General features: G+C 42.1%; 1 protein-coding gene across 1 annotated transcript in view; it reads right to left on the bottom strand.

Annotated features, from left to right (window-relative positions):
* LOC115478360 (mediator of RNA polymerase II transcription subunit 12-like protein) overlaps positions 1 to 11,008 on the bottom strand; it is a 122,070-nt gene extending 111,062 nt beyond the window's left edge. Inside the window, exon 1 of the mRNA XM_030215662.1 lies at positions 10,910 to 11,008. Coding sequence (XP_030071522.1) covers positions 10,910 to 11,008 — 99 coding nt within the window. The remainder of the gene's footprint in view (positions 1 to 10,909) is intronic.
* Between the last annotated feature and the right edge of the window lie 6,477 nt (positions 11,009 to 17,485).

Below are 17,485 nucleotides of genomic sequence, written 5' to 3'. Positions count from 1 at the left end.
CTGGCGATCCTGCTCTAAACCCAGCGAGTGATTTGGCCGGCACCAAGCGTATTTCGAAAATACGCTTGGCTCCGTCCCGTCGCAGAACCGTCCCCGAAGATGGCCAGCCATTGATTTGGCCAGCACCGTTTGATTATGCCCCTCTTAGACACCCACGATCAAATCATACATGTTAATGAATCCCTAAGTAAACAGATCCTACCACATTCTCTATGTGGTACAAAGTAAAAATCTGCACAAAAATATTGTGTTTAAATGCACAAATTACTATTTTCTGTTAACACAATGAAAATAAAAACATTTGGACACCCTTACAACTGGTTCATTACCACTATGTGTGCCTTTACATTGTTAATAAAATCTAAAAAGCTGAATGACTCTCTAGGCTTTCAGTTAGGTGAAGACAAGTTGCACAACTTAACAAGCTCTCTAATGCTTCTAAACTCTTAGCTTGTGACTGCTGCTCTGTCAACATTCAACAGCCGCGGACGTCTCTAAGCAGCTATTTCCATGCAGAACTGCCGTCGTAGAATTTGTGCTCTGAATGCATCATCTTGGCACCTAGATTTTACTACTACTACTTCTCATTTCTATAGCACTACTAGACGTACGCAGAGCTGTACACTTGAACATGAAGAGACAGTCCCTACTCGACAGAGCTTACAATCTAATTAGGACAGACAAACAGGACAAATAAAGGATAAGGACAAAGGGTAGCAAGATTCCGGAATCCCAAAGAGTAGCAAGATTCCGTGCAGAACCCCAAAGAGCAGCAAGATTCCGGAATCACAAAGACTACTACTACTTATCATTTCTATAGCGCTACTAGACGTATGCAGCGCTGTACACTTGAACATGAAGAGACAGTCCCTGCTCGACAGAGCTTACGATCTAATTATTGGCACCATTTATTGAATTCACCCCAAGTGTCAGCTATTGCTTCGAATACGTGGTTTACACTGTACACAACATGGCATAAGTAATGCCACACTGGGAAAAGACCAAAGGTCCATCGAGCCCAGCATCCTGTCCACGACAGCGGCCAATCCAGGCCAAGGGCACCTGGTGAGCTTCCCAAACATACAAACATTCTATACATGTTATTCCTGGAATTGTGGATTTCTCCCAAGTCCATTTAGTAGCGGTTTATGGACTTGTCCTTTAGGAAACCGTCTAACCCCTTTTTAAACTCTGCTAAGCTAACCGCCTTCACCACGTTCTCTGGCAATGAATTCCAGAGTTTAATTATGCGTTGGGTGAAAAAAAAATTTCTTCGATTTGTTTTAAATTTACTACACTGTAGTTTCATCACATGCCCACTAGTCCTAGTATTTTTGGAAAGCATGAACAGACGCTTCACATCCGCCTGTTCCACTCCACTCATTATTTTATATGCCTCTATCATGTCTCCCCTCAGCCGTCTCTTCTCCAAGCTGAAAAGCCCTAGCCTCCTTAGTCTTTCTTCATAGGGAAGTCGTCCCATTCCCGCTATCATTTTAGTCGCCCTTCGCTGCACCTTTTCCAATTCTACTATATCTTTCTTGAGATGCGGCGAACAGAATTGAACACAGTACTCAAGGTGCGGTCGCACTATGGAGCAATACAACGGCATTATAACATCCTCACACCTGTTTTCCATACCTTTCCTAATAATACCCAACATTCTATTCGCTTTCTGAGCCGCAGCAGCACACTGAGCAGAAGGTTTCAGTGTATTATCGACGACGACACCCAGATCCCTTTCGTGGTCCGTAACTCCTAACGTGGAACCTTGCATGACGTAGCTATAATTTGGGTTCTTTTTTCCCATATGCATCACCTTGCACTTGCTCACATTAAACGTCATCTGCCATTTAGCCGCCCAGTCTCCCAGTCTCGTAAGGTCCTTCTGTAATTTTTCACAATCCTGTCGCGAGTTAACGACTTTGAATAACTTTGTGTCATCAGCAAATTTAATTACCTTGCTAGTTACTCCCATCTCTAAATCATTTATAAATACATTAAAAAGCAGCGGTCCTAGCACAGACCCCTGAGGAACCCCACTAACTACCCTTCTCCATTGTGAATACTGCCCATTTAACCCCACTCTCTGTTTCCTATCCTTCAACCAGTTTTTAATCCACAATAGGACATTTCCTCCTATCCCATGACCCTCCAATTTCCTCTATAGCCTTTCATGAGGTACCTTGTCAAACGCATGGCAGTTACATGCTTACCTCCACCCACCAGATTTCACCAGTGATGCAGTCACTAAGCCTTAGTCATCCAAACTAATGAAATGCTTTTATATTGGGCTTCCTTAAAAGATCATGGAAAAGCTACAGAGGGTACAAAATTTCAGGACCGCTGAGAGATGGGGCAGAGACCAGGGCAAATAATCTTAAGGGCCCCAAGCCCCACCAGGTCCCCCCCCCCCCCCCCATGTTTGACCATCACTTACTGCATCTATTCCCTTGGTGTTAAGGATTATTTGAACTACCGCACGCTATAGTTATCACAAGAAGCACTGTAATCTTGATGTACATTAAACTTTCACTTGGAATCCATAAGCATTATCCAGGCATCCAAAGAAAAAATATTTATATTCTTTTGGAATTTAAGCTTCTTTCTTCCATCAACCCTCCTTTCCTTTTGTCCCAAGTATTCCTATGGGATTAAGAAACAGATGCAATATGGTAGAAATAGATATTATTTCTGTAGTATAGTGAAATTTTATTATGTTGAAGTTTAGTAGCCTCCAAAATTCCATCCTGCAATTAAGTAATTAAATTCTAAAATGAGATTACATTTTAAAAAGTGAAAAAAAGAAGGATTAGACCATTAAAAGGCACTTAGCGCTCCTTTTACTAAGCTGTGGAAAGCGCTAGCGTGCACTTAGTGCAGGACTCACCCAGACATTCTGCAGTAAGCTCCAAATTGACATCTTATTTTTTGGTTACTGGGGCGTGTCTGGTGGGCAGAGAGTAGGTGTGTCTGCACTAATAAGTTATCACATCTAAAAAACAGACCGCCCAAAACACAGCAGCCAGGCTCATATTTGGAAAGACGAGATTTGAAAGCGCAAAACCCTACATGAAAAACTGCACTGGGTACCAATCAAAAAACGAATTACTTTCAAAATCTGTACCATGGTTCACAAAATTATCTACGGCGAAGCCCCGGGATACATGACAGACCTCATTGACCTAAGAACTAGAAAACACATCCAGTTCAACACGAACATACCTAAACCTCCATTACCCAAGCTGCAAAGGACTGAAATACAATATGCATCCAGCTTTTCCTACTTGAGCACACAACTGTGGAACGCACTACCAAAAAACCATGAAAACAACGTACGACCACCTAAACTTCCGGAAATTACTAAAAACTAACCTGATCAAAAAGGCATACCCCACCGAACCAACATATATGCCTGAACACTGCTACACAACTCAACCAAAACACATAATGGCGTCACATAACTCTTCTGTTCGACATTTCCCTATGTGTCTGTTGCAATGATCCTTTTTCTACCACAATATCACATTGTAACTGTTCATACCGAAGTCGGCATACGCCTCTCTGGTACTATGTGAGCCACATTGAAGCTGCAAATAGGCGGGATAATGTGGGATACAAATGTAACAAATAAATAAATAAAATAAATAATGGCCAACAGTTAATGACAACATTAGCACATGGCCATTAATACGAAAAACAGAAAATTCACCATTTTACTACTGCAATATAAATGGCCTTTGTGTGCGGGAAAAATCGGCATAAGGGCATGCTAAGGCCACTTTCTACCACAGCTTAGTGAAGACCCCATATTCGGTAAGGATGTTTCCGGATGTATTACGAAGGACTCAGAATAGACAGTTTTTGCTGACATTGCCTGGGATTCTCCAATCAGAGTTTGTTTTCCTAAAATTTCCATGTAAAAGCATTGATATACTATATACAAGGCAGTATAACAAACACTGCAAATAAATAAATAAAATCTATGAAATATGTGGTGTTTGACTCTTAACAATTAGCAACTTACATTAAGGCCAAGTGCTGCTGCTCCTGTTTGAGTCAGTTGCTGAATATGAGTAAGGCTTTATTTGGCACCAGAGTACAGTATTTTCTTTGTATTAATTGGAATACCTTTTCCATTTTTCACTTCATTTCTAATTCCCCCTCATTGTGTGCTGCAAGTAAATATAAAAGGTAGTGGGAAAATGTTTTCCTTGATTTTTTTTTCTTTGTAATGGTTATTGAATACTCAATGTTTAATTTTTCTGTATAAGTTTAATTTATTGTTATTTGGAAATTTCAAAAAAAAAATTTTTGTAAAGTCCAGTTATATTATGGGGCTCATTTCAAAGCACTTAGACTTACAAAGTTCCATAGGTTACTATAAGGGGCATTTTCGATATGATGTCTAGGTCCAACTTTGAATGTTTTGCACAAAACGTCCAAAATCAGAATAGGAAAGAATGTCATTTTCGAAAAAGAAAATACTGTTTCGAACAAGGTTTTGTGTTTTGGATGTTTTGGGTTTTTTGATCCATTTTCGAAAAAAAAAAAAAAAAAAAGCAAATAAGTGAAAAACGTACAGATTCATGCCATTGGGATGGAGGAGCCAGCATTTTTTAGTAGACTGGTTTCCCAGACCTCCCTGGAGAACAATGGGGAACCCTAGAGGGCAAAATGATCCCAGGTACACATCTCACCTTTCTTCCCTTATCTTGTCCCCTAAGCCCTCCAAAACCAACTATCCCACTGTATACCACTACAATTGCCCTTATGGGTGAAGGGGGCACCTACATATGGGTACAGTAGGGTTTTGATGACTTTGGGAGGGGTCACAGTTTCCACCACAAGTGTGACAGAAAGAGGGAGATAGGGACCGAGTCCCCCACTCCATAGTGCACTGCACCGACCACTACACTACTCCAGGGACCTGCATTCTGCTCTAATAAACCTGACTTTAACATCTGAGGCCGTCACAGAGGCTGGTCATATTTTTATTCACATTTGGGGGGGGAGGTCACCCCTGATTCTCTCCAGTGGTCATCTGGTCACTTAGTGCCTTATTCGTTATAAAAACAGGTATAGCTCAAAAGATCTTAGTTTTATTCCTGACAGTTTTTTTGTTTTGTTCATTATGACTGATAAACGTCTAAGTCTTAGGAACATCCACATCCCGCCCTCAACACACCTCCGACACGCGCCCTTGAGATTTGGATGCACTACAGAAGGACAGCACAAAACAAATGTCTGTTAATTGGTTTTGAAAATAATGATTTGGACGTTTTTGTTTTGGCGTACTGTGGTAAAAGCCCAGTGTATGTTAATTGATCGTTAACTAATTTGCACACGCATCTCAGGATTGTGCCCAAATTTGGGTAACTATTGCAGAATCCACGGGTTAGGCCAACTACAAAGTCTATTATGGTGCAGAACATGGGCTTGGGCTACATATCACAATTAGTATACTCTCACTTAAGAGGTGGCATGTGCATCTGCAGCGTCAGTATACTTACCATGCAGTGAAGACTTTTTCTATGTGGTACCTATAAAGGGAGTGTGCTGGGAACAGTGAGCACACAGACATTGGATTCTACATAGCGCAACTTAAGTTGCGTGCACAAATCCAGTTGTATTCTGGATTTGCAAGCACAACTTTATTAGTTAATGAGCAAATCAGTGCCAATAATTGCCAATTAAGCAATTGACACTAATTGGCATTAATTAGAATTTTATACACACAACTGTCTAACATAATGCATGTAAATTCTAAGTCACATAGTTGAAAAATGGGCGTGGTCATGGGCATTTCTAAAATCTATGCGCAGTTACAGAACACACCCAGTCCGTGCCTAATTCAGGCGTCAGAATTTACACCGAGTTTTACTTGGCGTAACTGCCCGTGACTAAATTTAGTTGCATGGACGAGAGCTCAGCATATTCTATACACCACGTGGAAATTTAAGAATATTCTATAAAGTACGCCTAAATTTAGGCGTAGTTTACAGAATACGCCTAGGCGTATTTTTTTTCAGAGCTGAGTTTTTAAGCGTGATATATAGAATCTATCCCATTGTGTGGTAAGTACAAAATTTTACTACATTTATTAAATGTTTTTAACATCTTAAAATATGGCTAACACTATACACCACTACAAAGCTTTTATGTAATCACAGCTCTTAATTGTTATGTAGCATTACCTATTTATTACAGTACACTGAATATGAAGAAAAACGATCTAAATTACTGTATAGAAACCAAGTACATTGTAACAGAGTGCTGCCACTAGAATATCCATTTTCTCCTGGGCTTATTTGATTACCTTCAAAGCTACAGTATAATAGTTAACAGGCTGTAACACTCCATTAGCAAAACCAAATCTTCATTTGCTTATAAGCACAGGTAAGGTTTACTGTGCAATGTTCATCTTAAAAGAGATCCACACTCCTAAGCTTTGCTCTGCCTCTGCAGAAAAGAGACATTTAGGGTTCCTTTTACCAAACTACTTACCGCAGCTTAAAAGGGCTTTCTGCAGGACACGCTGAGGTGTTCTGTGGTAAAAGCCCAATATATGTGTGCAAGCCACGTGCTAAAAAAAGGTTTCTTAATTTTTCCTCCGAGAGGCGTGTCTGGGGAGAGAGAGGGGGTGCGGCAGCGTGAATCGGTTAGTGTGGACACATTACCGCATGCTAACTGATTAGCACATGAGCCCTTACAGCCTGCAAAGGGATCACATGCTAATTTTATCCTCTGATCCCTCCCCACCTCAAGAGTGCCGTAAATCTCCACTGGTTTTGTTAAGGAGATGGCTTCAGCCATCCCATTTAAGTTGGAGAAGGAAGAAGAGCCTAGGGCAGAACTTAACCCTCCATTGCCCCAGGTACAAATAAGTACCTGTATACAATATGTAAGCCGCGTTGAGCCTGCCATGAGTGGGAGGGCGCGGGCTACAAATGTAACAAAAAAAATGTTAACTGTCTTGGACTACGAGTTTCCTCCACAGTACTATTACACCCTATCCTATAGTATGCCCCCCAATCTATCTGCCCTATCAGATTGACTCTACACTTGTCTTTTAGATTGTACACTTGTCTTTAGAATGTACACCTGTCTTTTAGATTGTAAGCTCCTTGAGCAGGGACTGTCCTTCCATGTTAAATTGTACAGCGCTGCGTAACCCTAGTAGCGCTTTAGAAATGTTAAGTAGTAGTAGTAATTTCTGGTAATGGCCACGCGCCAATGGCAACATTAACACATGGCCATTCACTGAGAAAAATGGAAAAATCAGCCATTTTCCAGCTATGGTAAAATGGCCTTAGTGCACAGGAAAAAATCTGCATAAGGGCATGCTAAAGCCACTTTCTACCGCAGTTTGGTAAAAGGGCTCCTTGGAGTTCAAAAACAATATGAGAATAAAGCTTATGTAGAAACTGTGTCCAAGCACATCAAATAAATTAAATATTCAAATTAAATTTTACACTTAAACAGGCTTCTAGCCCAGAATAAAGGTCTAATTTCCTTATTTATTTATTTATTTATTTATTGTGAACACTTATATCCCACAAAATCCCACTGAGGCAGGCTCCATGTGGCTTACAACATTCAAGGAAAAGAATAACATAGTAATTCTAGAACAACACAGAATAAGGCACCCAAATGATTCAATAACAGGTATATCCTACTAGATTAACACTTCATCCCAATATAATAAATGTGTACTATAGCATAAATCAGGCACCAATACAAGTTACATAGAAACATAGAAAAACGTAGGCAGATAAAGACCACATGGCCTATCCAGTCTGCCCATCCATGCTGTCTCCTCTCCCTATCACTCCCTTACAGATCCTATGTACTTGTCCAAAGCTCTCTTGAATTCAGATACTGTTTTTGTCTCGACCACTTCCACCAGGAGGCCATTCCATAAATTCACCACCCTTTCCATGAAGAAGTTATTTCCACAGGTTACTTCTGAGTCTATCCCCTTTCACCTTCATCCTATGCCCCCTCGTTCCAGAGCGTCCTTTCAACTGAGACTCGCCGCCTCCTGTGCATTTATGCCACATGGGTATTTAGTGTCTCTATCATATCTTCCACCTTTCTTCCAAACTATACATATTGAGATCTTTAAGTCTGTCCCCATACGCTTTATGATGAAGACCACTGACCATTTTACTAGCCACATCTGGACCGACTCCATCCTGTTTATATCTTTTTGAAGGTGTGGTCTCCAGAGTTGTACACAATATTCTAAATGAAGTCTCACCAGAATCTTATACAGGGGGGTATCATCACCTCCTATTTCCTACTGACCATATCACAGGTTCCATTTTAAGCAACAGGGCCTGCAATACATATCACATGTTGGCATGCAATAACGCATGCCTATTACATCAGGCTGTTTATCATGTAACACACAAGGAGTGGGAAATAGACCAGGCGATCCAGAAACAAACGTGGAGACTTCAATCACTAGTAGAAAGTTTATTGGTGAAGACTCGACACAGTACCGTGTTTCGGCCACTGGCCTGCCTCAGCAGTCTTATTATGAAATATGTAAAAATCATCAGATGGTCAATTAACGTTGACACAAGAAGACGGTAAAATATGGTCTTGAAAAATATTTTTTGGTGCTGCTCCACTTGGAGTCTCATACTGTGACCTCTGGTTCTAGACGTATTCTTTCCTCTGAAAAAGGTTTCCTTTTTTGTGCATTTATAATGTTGACGTACTTGAACATCTCAATCATACCCTCCCCTCAATTTCTTCTCTGGGGCAGTGGTGTACCAATATAGGAGGTGGGAAGGGAAAAGGCCAGAGCCCCCAGGCATCAGCTTGGGAAGGAGTTGAAACTTGGAAGGGCAAAAGCTCATGGCACCTTTGTGATGTGGTGTGTGTTGGGGTGGGGGAAAGTAAATGTGAATACCAGCCTCTGGGCACTGGACGGTCAAGGTATGCCAGTATTCTAGGACACATGGAGGCGTATTTTCAAAGCACTTAGACTTACAAAGTTACATTGTAATCTATGGAACTTTGTAAAGCTAAGTGCTTTGAAAATGAGCCCCAGAGTCATTAAAGGGGTGAGGAGGTTACTAAGCTGTGGGGGGGGGAAAAAAGGACTTTACCACAGATTAGTTTACTATGGGACTCACTAACCAGCAGTACTACAAGCTGAGTTGTTCTGCTCCTGGGGAGCCTCTCTTAACAGAGCTGACATGGTCAAAAAGACAAAAAGTCCAGAGTATTCCTCCCTCCCCAGTATTTGAGCTGTGCTTCCACCCCGTTGGCCTCCCCAGACCCCTACCCCCGCAAGACTACTGCTAGGGGTTAATGCCAGGGCAGAAGCAACTGGGAATCACTCAAGTGTTGCGATAGGCCTGGGGGAAGGGTGCTGGGAGAGAGGGACCTCCAGACCAGGTCTGTTTGACAGCATTGGCCCCTTTAAGAAGGCACTCAGGAGAATTGGGTCACATGTTAGCAGCCCAATGCTGGCATTATTTTTCTTACACAAGAGTTTTGAGCTGGTGTTACTTTTCCCAGAATTATACCGCTTCCAAATGTCAATACAAGCTGCATTATTTGATTTGCATAAGGTATTTTGCATGAATTGGATCTCATTATTACATTGCCCACAGTAGTTTGCTGTTTAATTCACATTAAGGGGTAAAAAGTGTGCATTGCTGCCTTAATGCATGTAACTATGCCCCTATGTCTTTTAGTGTAGACTCTGTACCACATCTGCCCTATTTAAATGTACTTAGCTCATTCCCTGTTTCCATTCATTTGAAGGTGGTCTAACCAATGCCTCTTTTTCTCTACCAGTTCTGCCTCTCCCTATGCACTCTAAAATCCCTCTTACTCTGGTCATCATCACCTCAATCGCGCACACACTTTCATTACCTCGTGATCACATATAAATATTCAGTCTCTCCCCTGGTTAGTACCCATCAGTATCTCACCCCTCAGATTTCTATTCCCCAAATGCATGACTGGACGCTTTTGCTTTAAAAGTTTAAAAACCTGTCAAACTGCTATCTTATATCTTACTTCATTTTTGTCTATTCCATGCAAATATTCGTATCACCAGCACAACCAATTTCTAGATCTCATTAGAAAAAAAAAACTTTACAGTTTGGGTGACTAACATTCAACAGTTAAAATATGGACTAGACTGATTGCTAAAAGCCAAGTGAGACTTTAACATTTCAGTAAAAATAGAAAAGCAGGCTGAGAATGCTGTATGAAGCTTGAACCCTATTAAAAGGGTACAGATGGGGGCTCAGGTGACTTAAAAAAAAAGTCCCATGACAAATTGCAGCAAACTATAATTACATGTTTTTAATTGCTGCCTATGGTGATGATTCCATGTGCAGGCTATAGTTACTGTAATTTACTTTACCTCCTAAATCTGTGGGGACAAGAAAAATGAGGCAAAGACAATTGCAATTAAACGGCTATTGACGATCAATGAGAATCCTGTTAGCTCAAAACTGAATGTATTTGGATAAGCTAGAGTGAAAAAAACCACACACATAAATTTAAAAAATGGCTGACCAGACACCCATCTATAGTACTTAAAAAAATACAAAAAAAAATAATTAACAAAGCATGGACAAAATGCAAAAGTCTGTTTCTAAAAGGGATGACAGGCTGAATAATTCAATTTCAGTTCGAGGGGGAGGGGGAAAGAGAAAGCAGTGCAATGCACTATAGGATGCCTTTTTTGTCAGAGTCAGAGGATTTGATGCAGTGTAAAATAAAGTAAAATGAGGGAGGGATCAGGCCCAGACTAATCGGCTCTCCAGGCTGAATTCTTTACACTGATTGACATCAGTCCTGCCTGCTGCATCCCTCCGCTCTGTCAGCCCCCCACACAGAGCACCCGGCCACGCTAGCCAAGGTACGATCTTACCTCCTTCTGTTTTGGGTCCTGGGGATAGACGTCGGGCGGCCCCAACCGGGGGCGTTTGAGAGGTCTCTGCTCATAACTCAGAAGCCCGAAGGCGGCCATGATCTTTCATGTTCGCCGGCAAAATGAATGAGAGCGAGAGATGGAGCAACTGAGCAGCAGGGAGCAGCACTCTCCAGCCTGGGAACAGAGAGCACACACACACAGGGCGAAGAGTTAACTGCAAGCTGTGAGATCTCATCGCGCCAGCTCTAATGAGCTCTTATATTATCGGATACTATAATGCCCACAAGTGAAAGAGCAATGAGCATCAACTTCCGGAAGTGCCAAACTGAAATCTGCCAATTTAGCTGCGATGGATGCATGTTGTTTGGGGATCCTTTTTACTCGGACCCACTTTAAGATCATCATCACCAGTGTCTGCAATCTTAACATAGTAACATACATAGTAACATAGTAGATGACGGCAGAAAAAGACCTGCATGGTCCATCCAGTCTGCCCAATCTTGATCACGACCTAGCATCCTTAGTGTCTTGCCTAATTTCCCATCCCTTATCAATTCTGTTTCTATCTTCACTTCTTAGCCTTGGTTAATTTTATTTTAGATTGTAAACCGCTTATATGTTTTTAATGACTTGAGGTATAGCAAATAAAACAGCAATGTGAAATTGTGAAAGCAAATTGCAAGAGAAAACCCTGAGAACCCACATGAAAGCATATGGAGCAGTGCGGGTGCCTATGCCTCAGGGCTCTGATATTCGGGAATTTCCTGACAGCTTGGCCCCCGAGTAAGGGACAGATCCCTTCACTCCGCCTTATAATTAGGCGTAGAATGACTGAAGCAGACACCCCGCCCCAACCAACGGTGAGTTTTGCAATGCAGACAAAAAGTGCTCATGCAAAGATATCATTCACCTGCAACGTGCAATTTACAAAATTCAGAGACTAAGGTATTTTGGGTGGGAGGGCGAGCAGTTGCTAAGCGCTAGCTTAAGCCACTGTCGCCTCGCTTTCCGGGTCAGGCGTCCCCTGCCCCCCTCTTTCCCCCATCACAGACCGGCTCGCGCAAGGGGGCGCGTGTGCACAGCTCTGACCCGGGCAGCAACAGTTTACCTGGGGTGTCGCCGCTTACCTGAGCCGCGCCGCTGCGGCACGCGCTCCGCCTCCCGGGAGCTTCCATTGCTCGTCCTGCGTGTCAACGAGCCCGGGCGCTCTCCTTTCTCGCGGTTTTTCAACTATAAAACAAAATAAAACCCGGTTTCAAATTGGGGGGGGGAATTACCTTAAGTTCGGCACTGGCAGGAGGTGGGCGCGCGACCACCCTTCCAGCCCTCTACTGCTGGGCCGGACGTACGCTGCAGAACCGGCTCTGCTTCGCCTGACAGTGACACCGACCCTATCGCCGGCTACGTCAGAGCAATTAAAAACGAAAGGGAGGGGAGAGGAGGAGGAGGAGGGCGCCGGCTTCTCCGCCGCTACCTCGGTGCGGTGTGTGGAAAGGGGTGGGGGTTTCTCTGGGACTCAGGTCGCGCGCCGAACTCATCCCCTGGGAAAGGAACCTTCACGCGCCCCCTGAGTGCACTGCTGTCTGCAAGTGATGGGGTCGATCTTATCTGGAGTTTTACTTTAAATTGTATTGGAAATGGGGAGGTAACGTGCGTGCAGAAATTCATCAGTCATCAACCTTTTCACCAGTGGGAGCCGAAGCAGCAGCACCAGCATCTCGGCCTCTTATCTTATTGTGCTATATAAAGGAAGCACGCTCAAAACGGTAAAAATGCAATCCTTTAGGCAAATATGATGCCTGGCTCGTGGTTTACCCGTGGGGGGATGCAATCTTCTTTGCATGAAAAACAGGGCTTTGTATAAAAAGCACAGATGCTCATTGGTAGGGCTTGTCTTTTTGTGTGTGTGTAATTTTTTTGTAATTTTGCATGAATAATACAGAAAAAAAACAACAGAATAGGTGCTAACAGATGTATTCAGGAACAGCATATTTAAAACAATGAAGGTGTAAGTGTCAAATAATAATCTTAACAATTTCCACTTACGTAATCGAGATGGTTATGGATTGTTTGTATTTTTTATACAATAAAGGCCAATTCCACCACATGTTTATGTTGATTACTGAGTTGTCTTTCCAGTGAGATATCAGTTTTAATGCTACTGTGAGCAGAAAGTCCAGCAGTGATTTAGCATTATCAGAAAGGTTAGAAGAGATGGATAAGGATTTGCACAATATGTTTCGGAAGGAGTGGTGTTTGAAAGTGAAGAATGTCTTGAATCTTGGACCATGGTAGGGCTTGTCTTTTATGATTTTTTTTTCTCCAAAGGCTATTGGCATTTGAAGTTGACATATGGAATGTATATTAATTGTCTTATGGACATTAACTTTATAACTTTCTAGTTGGACGGATGCTCACCTTCTGCTTCTCAGCTCTTCCAAGTCCAAAGCAGAACACAAGAGGAAATGCAGGCCATGCTGATACAGAGATTCCCACAGCAGTTGCTGCTTCTCCTCTAACTACAGAAATGCCTGGGTAGAGGGTGAGCAGTTTTAAGGACAGAGCACAGCGTTCTGTGTCCCTGTGGCCCGTTCATCTAGGTGGACATAGCTCTGTGTTCACTATTACTGGTATATGAGCTTTCAGAAACAACTTTTTCCATCTGCTTGTTGTCTTCTACTCCCTCCATTGCCCCTCGCTTATGAACTACATTCTCAAAATGTCTAGAGGAACTTGTTCCAATCAATCCACTGTTCAACAGAATGTTAAGTCGTTAAAAGGAAGACTTCACACAACAGTCTATAGGTGTCAGATTTAAAAAATGAATGAGAGTCATTGCAAAAAAAAAAAAAAAAAAATTTACAGTAAACATTTTAGGTGAACACCCAGAGCCAGCTCAACCTGTGGTCCAGGTGAGGCACTGGCTCAGGGCACCAGTGATTAAAGGGCACCAAAATCCTGGTGTGGCATGTCTCTCCAGGGCGGGAGAAATGTTGGACCCCAGGATGTGGGATTTTGGCAGCAGCCTGAAAGGAAATATGATTGTTCATAATTTCTCTCTGATACTAAACATTGAGCCAGAGGATAAGGAAGAAAATTTTTATTCTCAAATCTAAATGTTAACTTGGAAAGATCAAAAAAAGTACATAAGTATTGCCACACTGGGACAGACCAAAGGTCCATCAAGACGAGCATCCTGTTTCCAACAGTGGCCAATCCAGGTCACCAATACCTGGCAAGATGCTGAAAAAGTTCAATACATTTTATGCTGCTTATCCCAGAAATAAGCAGTGAATTTTCCCAAGTCAACTTAATAAGGGTCTATCGACTTTTCCTTTAGGAAGCCGTCCAGACCTTTTCTAAACCCCGCTAAGCTAACCACCTTTACCACATTCTCTGGCAACAAATTCCATAGTTTAATTACACGTTGAGTGAAGAAAAATTTTCTCTAATTCATTTTAAATTTACTACTTTGTAGCTTCATCACATGCCCCCTAGTCCCAGTATTTTTGGAAAGAGTAAACAAACGATTCACATCTACCCATTCGACTCCACTCATTATTTTATAGACCTCTATCATATCTCCCCTCAGCCACCTTTTCTCCAAGCTGAAGAGCCCTAGCCGCTTTAACCTTTCCTCATAGGGAAGTTGTCCCATCCCCTTTATCATTTTCGTCGCCTCTCTCTGCACCTTTTCTAATTCCACTATATCTTTTTTGAGATGCAGCGAGCAGAATTGAACACAATATTTGAGGTGCGGTCGCACCATGGAGTGATACAAAGGCATTATAACATCCTCATTTTTGTTTTCCATTCCTTTTCTAATAATACCTAACATTCTATTTGCTTTCTTAGCCGCAGCAGCACACTGAGCAGAAGGTTTCAGCGTATCATCAACGACAACACCTAGATCCCTTTCTTGGTCCGTGACTCCTAACATGGAACCTTGCATGACGTAGCTATAATTTGGGTTCCTCTTTCCCACGTGCATCACTTTGCACTTGCTCACATTAAACGTCATTCACCATTTAGACGCCCAGTCTCCCAGTCTCGTAAGGTCCGCTTGTAATTTTTCACAATCCTCCCGCGATTTAACAACTTTGAATAACTTTGTGTCATCAGCAAATTTAATTACCTCACTAGTTACTCCCATCTCTAGGTCATTTATAAATATGTTAAAAAGCAGCGGTCCCAGCACAGAGCCCTGGGGAACCCCACTAACTACCCTTCTCCATTGAGAATACTGACCATTTAACCCTACTCTCTGTTTTCTATCTTTTAACCAGTTTTTAATCCACAATAGAACACTACCTCCTATCCCATGACTCTCCAATTTCCTCTAGAGTCTTTCATGAGGTACTTTGTCAAACGCCTTCTGAAAATCCAGATATACAATATCAACCGGCTCCCCTTTATCCACATGTTTGTTCACCCCTTCAAAGAAATGTAGTAGATTGGTGAGGCAAGATTTCCCTTCACTAAATCCATGTTGACTTTGTCTCATTAATCTATGCTTTTGAATATGCTCTGTAATTTTGTTCTTAATAATAGTCTCTAGTGGTGTACATTTGGGGGTAGTAGGTTTTGCAGGGCTCAGCACAAGGTAAAGGAGCAATGGTGGAATATGTCCCTGGGAGCATTTTATGAAGTCTACTGCAGTGCCCCCTAGGGTGCCCTATTGCTGTCCTGGGATGTCAAGGGGACCAGTGTACTAAAAATGCTGGCTCCTCCTACATCCCAATGGCTTGATTTTGTGAGTTTTGCACTTGGACGTGTTTTTTTTTTCCCAAAAATGGACCAAAAAACAAAATCACAAAACGTTATTTGGAATTGTATTTTCGAAAACAAAACATAGATGTTTTTCGCATTCAAAAATGACCTTCTTTCCTATTCGGAGTTTGAACAATTTTCGCAAAACGTCCAAAGTCGGACTTAGACGTCATATCGAAAATGCCCCTCCATGTCACCTCATTTCACCCATAGCAACACCAACAGAGTCAACAGCCAACACAGCTGATTACAGAATCAGGGACTCAAATCAGTAAAAGGTCAGGAATATTCTCATCATTTAGTCATTGGGACATTGAGCTTTAGAGCACCGGTGACATCATCATTAAAGGCCTGCCAGAGGTAAATTGCAGTTCTACTGCAATGTGCTGCTGCAAGCGTGTCATTGCAGGTGGGCCATCGTAGCAGCATGTTAAAGGGGTATATCCCTTCATACACAGATGTGTATGCAGATTGTGCACTGGTTTATGTGCAATATTAGGTAGAGTTTCAAATGTAGGCTGGTATGCAATTATAGTGCTGATTTTATTGCATACTTGTAAGCTGCATTTGGGAGCACCGAAATAACAAAAAGCAAAGAAATAACAAGGTTGTACTCATTGGTTATACTCATTGGCAAAGAAATAACAAGGTTGTACTCATTGGCAGAGTTCTATAAATAATTACGCACTAAATCCAACCACTGAAGGTTTTGCTATTTCTTTATTTTGAACAAAAAAAATCATCAAATTGAATGCTAAGCTATCTAGTAATACAGTAGCAGCAAATTTGATGATTGCTATATATCAATGTTGAGATAAATCTCTCTTGGTATCCGTGACAGCACCCGGGTACTGTTTTGTGAGGCTTATATTTAGGTGCAAAAGAACAAGTGCAGATGTGTTCTGACACTTTTGGGGGGGGGGGGGGTTGGACATGCAAACAGGAAGCCACGCTTACCACAAAACCTTTGTGCACATGTGTCCAGAATACTCCCCCCACGTTTGCTGCAGGTTTTCTGCACATGAAATTTGCATGCAGTTAACTTCTTGCATGCTGCGGTGTCATGCTCGTGGTAGAAGCCAAACCGTCGGACATCCACTTGCGGCTCTACTGTGAGGCTTTCTGCATTGGCCCCTCTGTGCATTATGTTAGGCTCATAGACCTCATCTGTCAGATATGTCACAGTGACATAAGGTTGAGAACCATTAATCTCTAGAGAGATAAGATAATGCTAACTTTAAATTCCTCCACTTTTTGTCCATGTGGCTGCAGTCACTTACCCTGCATCCCATCCGCCTATGCAGCTGTCTCCAAGTCAGCAAAAGAAAGAGATTGCCATAACTGTAAATTATAAAATGTAATATGTCTCCAAGGAAGATGAAATGCAGAGAAAATAATTTACATCTTGGGACGATGGGTAGTTTCTGGCAATTACTGTTCATCCAATCAGACAAAAGACTGCTGAGGAGAATGGAGGCATTCATCAAATTATAAAGAGGTTTCGTCGGTTACCAAGTAACAGAAAGGAGATACAGGAAAAACTGTTTGTAGGCAGCGGCCTGCCTATTGTGAGAACGGTTTGGTGTACAAAACAGGAATCCAAAACCTCTTTGGGAAGTTCATTTCTTGCTACCAAAGTGGCTGGAGCTCAACAAACAAGAGGACTCTTTCAGGCTTGCAAATGAGGATTCTTCCTGGATGCTGCGGTCATTTTTCAGCTTGCCCTGTGATGGGTCTTTGAACTGCCAGGCAATCACAGCCATTGACAGTATTGGGTTTTCCTGAAAGAGCTTGCTGTTCAGC

The sequence above is a fragment of the Microcaecilia unicolor genome, chromosome 10, assembly GCF_901765095.1.
Source record: "Microcaecilia unicolor chromosome 10, aMicUni1.1, whole genome shotgun sequence".
Taxonomy (NCBI): Eukaryota; Metazoa; Chordata; class Amphibia; order Gymnophiona; family Siphonopidae; genus Microcaecilia; species Microcaecilia unicolor.
This window is presented reverse-complemented; position numbering and strand designations above follow the sequence as displayed.